The sequence below is a fragment of the Rhinolophus sinicus genome, linkage group LG05 (assembly GCF_036562045.2).
Source record: "Rhinolophus sinicus isolate RSC01 linkage group LG05, ASM3656204v1, whole genome shotgun sequence".
Lineage (NCBI taxonomy): Eukaryota > Metazoa > Chordata > Mammalia > Chiroptera > Rhinolophidae > Rhinolophus > Rhinolophus sinicus.
This window is the reverse complement of record NC_133755.1, coordinates 119,100,338-119,109,116: the sequence shown is the minus strand read 5'-3', so window position 1 is coordinate 119,109,116 and position 8,779 is coordinate 119,100,338. Positions and strand designations below refer to the sequence as shown.

Below are 8,779 nucleotides of genomic sequence, written 5' to 3'. Positions count from 1 at the left end.
TAATTATTCGTCCTTGCAGCAGACCTTCGTAGCTCTTAAGACTCAAGTGGCTAGAATGACCTGCCCATCCTGGATCCCAATTGTAACTAAAACAAGTAGAGGAGCTTCAAGAAGTTGAGGACGCACAGGTAACGGGTGCGGTTGGCCCGCAGAAATCTAACATTTTAAAATCCCCCTGCCCATCTGGGCCAGGACTGCGTTTGACAGGAGGGCGTGTGTGAGACAGAATGTCGGGGAGAAGGGGCTGGACTCTGACACGCAGACCGCGACCACGCCCTAGCCTTGGCCTTCACCGAGCAGAACTCCGGAAGCCCACTGGCTGGGCTGCGCCGACGCCCCCGCGGATCCCGGCGCATCCCGCAGTCGGCGGACAGGTGTGTGCGGCGCGCGCGCACGCAGTGCGTGCCGGGTGCGGGTCCAGCGGGCGGGTGGAGGGGCTGCTGGGCGCCTGGCGGAGGGTGATTTGCTGGGTGGATGACGGCCTCCCTGCCACGGTCTCTGCTCGCGCTTGCCGGGGATGCTCGCGTGCGGCCCCCCCCTTGCCTGTAAGCTCCCGGCCCGAGGGGACGGCGTGTGTGAGTAGCTGGGAGGGGGCAGCCAGGCGCTCCGTGGAGAGCTCGCCCGGGTTTGTCTGTCGTCGTCATCTGACTCTTTGGAGCAGCCACAGCTGAGGTGGGGGCGGGGATGGGGACGCAGCGCGGAGTGCTAGAGAGACGCGGCGGCTCTGGCGGAGGCGGCGGCGGCGGGCGGGCACTGGCTCCTGGGGCCACGGGCTGCGGGCGCAGGGACCGCGGAGCTGAGGGCGGGGGCCGGGCTAGGGCTGGAGGCATCGCGCCCCGGGGTACCGGGTCCGCGCGCGGCCGCACACACCCACCCGGCGCGGCTTTCCTCGGCAGCCCAGGCTCCGCTCAACCTGCGGCGGGCGGGGTGAGTACCCGCGGCCCGGCTCGGCCCCCTCCCTCGTGGAGGGCATGCGGGGATCCGGAGAGGATAATCCTAGGGCGCGGAGAAGGGCAGCGGCGGGGTGACAGCGCCGCGGCGCGTTCGAGGGCGGGCTGGGGGCTGGGCTGGGCTGTCAGCCCGTCTCTGCCCGGCTGCCAGGAAGGGCGAGGCGCTCGGGGTCTCTGGCGCCTCCGCAGAGCGGAGAGGCGCCTGCGGCGGGGATTTGGGAGCTAGGGGAGGGGGCCCGGGCGTAGGGCGGCGGCGGTGGCGAGGCGGAAAGGGGAGGCGAGGGCATAATATGGCGCAACGTTAGGATAATCTGTACTGTGACCGAGGGAGGACGAACCCATTGCTGCAGCAGCGCGAGGAGGAGGAGAAGGAGGGAAGCGGCCAAGGCTTGAGTATCCGATTCATTCTCCCAAGCCTGCGGGCTGCAAGGAGGCAGCGCTGCGGCGGGGAGGTGAGAGGTGGGCACCCGGAGGGTGCGGCGCCCAGGGAATAACCCCGACGCACGCCACTCCGGAACCGGGGATCAGGTTGCAGGCAAAGTGCTGATTGACAGGGGGGCGCCGAAACAGTGAAGCGGGGCTGGGACGGGGACGGTGTCACCAGGTTGGGACCCGAGCCCGCGCTGGGGTTCCGTGATGGACCTACCCTTGCTCAGGACCCCCAGATCGCGCCACAAGAGCGAGGCTTCACGCGTTGCTGGCTCTAGACGTGGTACCAGGGCGGGCACAGCGAAGAGAGCCGCCGTGTGGCTGGAGGAAGAAAGGCCTGGGTACTCCGAGGGTAGGGTCTGCGGGTTAAAGCGGGACCATCTCCCCCTTTCTTCCCCCACAGAAAAGGAGACAGTAGAAGCAGACTGAGAAAATGTCGGGCCAAACGCTCACGGATCGGATCGCCGCGGCTCAGTACAGCGTGACAGGCTCCGCTGTAGCCAGAGCAGTCTGCAAAGCCACCACTCATGAAGTGATGGGCCCCAAGAAAAAGCACCTGGACTGTAAGCATCTCTTTATATAAGTGGGACATGCGCACGGCATACGCGCCTTGGATGCCTGCGGTGCAGCCTCGGCTCACTGTCCATAATGCTGCGGCCTTCAGAACTCCCAGCGGTGTTGCCCCTGGGCTCAAAATCTCCAACTGTGGAGGTGTCTCCTTGGGTCAGCCCTGAAACCTTGTCTCTGAGCCTTTTTTTTTCCCTATTGACCTCCAAGGTCTTGATGGAGAAACATATATAAATACTATAAGATACCGATAAATTGTACGTTCTGGATTAGGCATTTTTCGCTTTTTTTTTTTCCTTTCTCCAGACCCACCTCTTCCAGGTTAGAGGAAATCAGGGGTTGCACGATCATAATAACAACAAAAGATGGATTCATGGAAGGTCAAACTTGTCACCCTAGTTGTTTCCTAAATATGTTTTGGATAGTTTTTGAATAGTATCCTCTTTTTCAGTGTGCTGCTGAGATTTGGTCTGTGAGTGTGGGTGGGTGAGTGTCTGTTGTATGTAACCACACCAAACAAATAAATTCAAGCTATTGAATGAGGAAATTGCACTTCATAGATAATGGCGATTTCATTTGACACTTCCTGGCACACTTCTTTGTCCCATTCTCAGAAACTACTGGGCGGAATGACTTTGCTGTGGTCACAAAATGGATGTACTTTCCCAGCATTTGAGACAGTGCGATTTTAGATTAAAACATTTGATTCATAATATTTTTTCCCCATGTTGGTTATTTGATGGAAAAAGTAACTTGGAATCTTTATATTTCTGAAATGTTTATTTGATTAACAGTAAATCTTTTGTTATTGAAGGACAAATAGGGACCCTTAGAAAAAGGCTTTCACCTGCTTTAGCCAGTGAGGCTCCTTATTAAATAAGGTTACATCAGAGTGTATTCTGGAGTTGCTGTTCAGACTTTTTGACCTGCTTAGGATCTGTCCTGTTCCGATGTTTGTTGGTAAAGGTCAGTGTTGGTATGAGAAACACAGGTATAGCCATTTCTCATCGGGCTTCCTTTGCCCATTTCCTGGTTTTCCTTTGCTTCAGGCCTTCCCCAGTGTTTGCCTTGTTGCTGCTGAAAAAAATGGCACCAGTGTTAGAATTGACTCTAGTGCTATTAACTGTATAAGCAGACTTGAAACTTACAACTGGACATTGAAAGGGTTATCCAGCCATGTGAACCTGTTGTCTCATTAGATTGAATGGTTTTGCTTCTATTAGCTTGTCTAAGGAAAAAACACCAGTATTCCTTTCCTGGGGGAATTTTTAACAACATTTGTTTATTATGGCATCATGTGTTATGTATACAATACAGAATGAGAGAGACTACCAGGGCTAGGGCACCTAACAGAAGTGGAAATTACAAATTCATGACCAGCTTGTCTTGCTGCAGCATGCTGAATCATTTAGCAATCTTTCCATCAGTTTCCCCAACTCTGGAAAGATGACTCATATCTTAAAGGTATGTGTCAGTCTAGTAAAGCCTCATAATAAAAAAACTATAGGTTATGGATTTGCTAAATGCTATGAATGTGATAGATCGATATATCAATGCATTTCACAGAATATTTGCATTTTGAGCATCTCATGAAAATATTATTCAGGTAAAGATGGACTTTTCCATATCTGTATATGTAGTCACCTTAATCTTTTAGACCTGGAAAAGTCTCTTTAAAATTTTCAAGGTGGGAGGTTTTCCAGCATCTGCAGCATATGTTAGTGAGTGGGGATTTTAAAGATGTGGGACATAAGGGTAAGATTCCGTATTTAAAGCAGCTGAAGTAGGAACTGGTATTGAATTATTAATTTGAATAATCCTATGAGCGAAACGTTTATTGAGCAGTTACTATATGCCACGCACTGGGCTTTACATTATTAATTTATCACTACTTAACAGATTCATGGAGGGTAATTAACTCTCAAAGCTTTTAACCACTGCACTAACTGCCATCTGCAGTTTATTTAGTAACATTCTCTGTTGAGAGAGGGAGAAAAAGGAACCATATTAGCCTGAATGGTCTGATTTTCAAAACACCCATCCTGTTTGCATGGCTTTGTGTGAAATTGAGCATCACAATAAACACACTCATTGCATGTGCACTGATACGCACACTATGATATGCATTAAAAAATTTTAATTCTGTTACTTAAAAAAAAGATCAAATGCCAAGTACTGAGGAGTATTGGGTTTTCTTTTCAGCATTTTAGTTTTCCATTAAGTCATAAAATAAATTATATACAGTTAAAACCATCATTAGGGTAGAATTTTGGAAGATAAATATCACGTTACTGATGTGTCCTATTTTAAGAAAAGATGATATGGGAAATTTGAGTATATAAATAATGGTTATATGCATTGTAAGAGGGCATCTTTGCTCAAAATTCCTTGTGAAGTTCATATTAAATAACAGTAAACTGCCTTAGTAATTTATTCACAGGATTTTAGTAATATATCAGTTATAAAAGTGAGTCACACCTGGTGTTAAACATGCAAACACGTAACTAATTTTCCCTATAGACACTGAAGCATTCTTAAAGTTAGTGTTTTAATTTTGAAATTATTGAGTACTAGTTGGGAGGAAAAGAGCACAAAATGTAGAGTTGGGGATTTGAAACAAACCAAAAAAAAAAGTTTATAATTAGTTTGATTTGTGTATAACTTTCTAGTTTGGAGTTTGGATTCAAAGATTATATAAGAGTAGGGTTTATGGTTCTGTGATTTTTTTTCTCTTAGATATCAGATTAATTGAACAGGCTCAAAATCTTTATGAAAAGTGTATTTAATGTTATTTAAAGTACTGGTTTAAAAGATAATTTTTTTTCTCTTTAGGTTAATAGGCCAAGAAAATTGTTAATTATGGTGATTATAAAATGATACTTAATGGTACATGATTTATACATTTGAAGAAATTATTTGTTAACATCTGGGGCAGAATGACATATGGTGAGAAGGTGGAGATAAATTAGACATTCTCAGATTTTTTTTTCAATAACATTATGTTCCTTAGAGAAAAATATATTCCGTAAAGCTTCACTATAATCAGCATTGATATAGTAAATGTAAAGGTTAAGGTTAACCTAATCTAAATAAGCATTACATATTTTAAAGTACTTTTGGATTATGTAAAACTTTTATTCCATACTCTACCCTACTATAATAGTGTTGCCCTGTGCCCATGAAAGTTAAACACCTAATCAATGTTAGTTTGACAGTTTTTCTGGGTCCCTCTGCACATCCTCACTTCCTTTCCCTTGTAACTTTGTATACTTATTTGATAGTACATAAAACATCCAAGACCCAGCAAGTATTTGCCTCTTGGTTACAACTGTTGTACATTTCAGTTGCTTTTCTTCTGTTTTGTAGTTGATGGCATGAAGGATAGCTCAAGTCAAATAAAGTAACAAGATCCAGTAGGGCACCCAGTACCTACCCAAATGCTGTGTCAAGGTTAAAGAACAACAGCAAGAAAAAAAATAAAGTTGGCCAAAAGTGTAACACCTGCAGAAGGAAAATTTGGAAAGTTTTGCAGCCCTGATACAAAGATTCATTTCGGTTAATAGTTCTTATGAACAATAGGCTGTAAAGTACCTTATTTAAGATTATCAAAATTCAAATTTAGACTTTACTACTGACATCAAACCAAACCTTATGAAAAGCCAAATTGATTATTAGTTATATGTATATGTATGTATTCTAAACCTCTTGAGGGTGTTTAATAATGAGCTTATCCCACATAATAAGCAGGTGATTCAAGCTCTGAATCTTATGTTTGAGAGATATTTTCATTTTATAAGTGATTCTTTTCCGCTCACGTTAAAAAAAAAAAAAAGACTGTATTTATTATAAGAATATCTGATAAAGGTAGGGTGACATATGGTCTGTGTTTAGACTCAAGGGAAATACTGGCACATAACCACAAAATTCCTGCTGCTTTAATTATATTCATGAAATATCTGCTAATAAGTAAAAAAAAAAATTGTGAGTAAACAAAATGAAAACTTAAACCTAAGTTCATTTGCTTTAAATAAACTTGCTTGGTATATACATAGGGTGCCAAAAATAAATGTATGCACATTTTAAGAAAGGAAAAAACTGTATTAAAGTTGTAATACTAAATATATACCAATAACAAAAGATAAATAATACAAGTCACGTTTGACTTCTGCAATTACAAGAGGTGCTCAAAGTGGTTACCATCAGCGTCCAGACACTTCTGATTACGGGGAACTACTGCTTGAGCAACGCTGACCAAGGTGTCCACTTGCATCGCTGCACATGCCGTTTCAGTTTGCTCACACAGTACCATGCATCTCAAACTTACAAATGTGTGCAATTGTTAGGTGTGTTGGAGGTTCTGTTGCACACTCACGCCTCCATTGTCATTGTGCTTTGTTAACATTCTCGAATTTCAAATACCACTTCAAAATGGTCTTGTGCTCCTCAAACGACAACAGTGTTTCTGCCATTTTCTTTAACTTGCTGTCGCATGGTGACACTTAGCATTCATTTGATTAACGCCATCTTTTGAGCGAACACCATACTACACATTGCTGCCGTAATTCAATTCAACTCGAAAAGTAATACATGGCTCTTAACATGTGTATATGTTTTTTTGACACCTCTGGTATAAAATATATTTTGATTTATAGAAATGCTATTTGCGCACAAATTCAGTTAAAACCATATTTATATTTGTGGGAACTTAGAGAGCTTTTTACAATGCTAAGATCCAAAAAGTAAGCAAAGTTTATTAAATAAAATTAATTGGAACAATGTATAAAAGTTTACTGAACACTAAAGCAACTTTCAATATGAGACATACACTAGCTTGCTGTAAATATATTTTACTTTGGTTCCAGTTATTCTCATTTAACTATTTATTATTGTCTAAATATATATTTCGTTTTTCTGTATCAAGGCATACTCCGTTCCTTCTTAATTTCATCAGAAGACCTAGTCTAAATGTGAAGATGGTTTAGAACAATCCATATTATTTGTTAGACACTCAAGAAGAGATGAAGAAGATACACTTCTGAAAAGCTTTCAAGCTTATTATTATTATATCATAAACCTATAAGGGGTCCAATCTGCGTGGTCCTGTGATGTTTTCAGTCTATGCTCAGCATCCCAAGAAGGGAGAGAAGGGATCATGCGAGATTCAGGGGTTGGCAGGAGCCAGGGAAGCAGAAGAGTGGCAAAGAGTCTTAGGCAATAGTAGGGAGCTTGCTTCTAAAATGACTTGAAGTAATTAAGGAGGCTTTTTACTAGCCAGTGGAACAATAAGGATTTCTTACTGGATCTTCTTACATCTTCATTTTCAAATAAATATTTTTTTTATGGTATAATGTTAAATATATTGGGGTCATTTTAGATGTTTTTCCCCCTTTGCCAATCAATGTGGTTAGCAGATATTTTCTTAAAACCATTATGAAATTGGTAACTCAAATTAATTTTTTGAAAGTTGCTCTAGTGATTTAAAAAATTGCATATATATAAAAATAAGTAAAATTATGCATGTAGTAGGTAAATTCAGATCTTAACTACAAAATTAGCTTGTAGCATTTTAGATTAAAATCTAGATTTTTGGTACATTGCCATATTAGTTTCAATGTTTAATAGATGTCCACTGAAGTCTTATTTGTAATTTAATCTGGATACTTATTTGCCATGGATCTCTCAGCTTTTCACAAATAAATATCCTTTAAATATCTTACTTCCTCTCTTCAAATTTATTGATGCTAGGCTAGAGTGTTCTTTGGAGCTTATCTTGGTTTCAATAACTTGGTAAGGAGGGTCAGAAGTGACATACTGTATCCCGCTATTCCCTCAGGGTCAGGGATGCTTTCCTCACAGCGTTGTATTTTAGGTGACTCAACTCCTGAGCCAGCAGCTACTGAGAGAACCTTCAAGTATAATCATAGTGCAGTTAAATAATTTGAAAAGCCACGTTTCTTGCCATTAAAAATATTGTAAATCCCTTCCTCTTTTCAGAGGAATATATTGTTTACTTGTGAAGGGAAATTTTGGCTGTTTTTTCTTAGGTGTTTATGTTATGTGCTTTATCTTTTGTTTCTCATAAAAGGGAGAATAGTTGAATGACATACCCAATATCAATTGCATGATGACCTATAAGTAAAAAATGATGGAGTCTTTCTTAGGGCACAAACCAAAGAGAATTGTACCCTAAAGCCCACAGCTTTCTATAGCTGTCTTCCTGCTCTCCCAAGTGTGTGAGGACCCCCTACCGCCAGCCCACATGTCCTCAAGGTTTCTCTCTTATGCACCTTTAAGAAGGGTCTAATATCTTCTTTTTTTTATTAACGTTTATTGGGATGACAATTGTTAGTAAAAGCTACGTAGGTTTCAGGTGTACAATTCTGTATTACATCATCTATATGTCACGTTGTGTGTTCACCACCCAGAGTCAGTTCTCCTTCCATCACCATATATTTGACCCTTTATACTCTCATCTAGGATCTAATATCTTCTAAAGGATTTTATGATATACTATTTCTGGCTACTCAAGAGTGAGAAGCTGGATCTTTGCCTGCTTCGTGTGGTTTTGCTTTTGGGCCTCATCATTTGATTATTTTTGTAGAGTTAGCAATTTTATTTTAAATTATAATTCTCCTTTTTCCTTTATCATTTATTCCCTCTGTCGTCTGTATGTTAACCTCCCCTTCTATCTCTCTTATAAACATTTTCAATTATCTCCATTTAAAACAAAACCACCTACACACAACTCTGTTTGGACTCTATGACCCTTTCCAGCAGTCAGCCTGTCATCATCCATTGCTTTTCTTTCACAACCAAACTTCTTGAAACAGTAG

The 8,779-nt window shown here is 42.0% G+C and overlaps 1 protein-coding gene across 10 annotated transcripts in view; it reads left to right on the top strand.

Annotated features, from left to right (window-relative positions):
• The first annotated feature begins 214 nt into the window (after positions 1 to 214).
• The window catches only part of SNAP91 (synaptosome associated protein 91), a 131,198-nt gene continuing 122,633 nt past the window's right edge, over positions 215 to 8,779 (top strand). For 3 of the 10 annotated variants that reach the window (XM_074333254.1, XM_074333252.1, XM_019729529.2), the window contains exons 1-2: positions 698 to 927; positions 1,783 to 1,942. In XM_074333254.1, coding sequence (XP_074189355.1) covers positions 1,813 to 1,942 — 130 coding nt within the window. In that variant the 5' untranslated portion in view covers positions 698 to 927; positions 1,783 to 1,812. The other 7 variants (XM_074333249.1, XM_074333256.1, XM_074333253.1 and 4 more) reach the window with 7 other exon arrangements.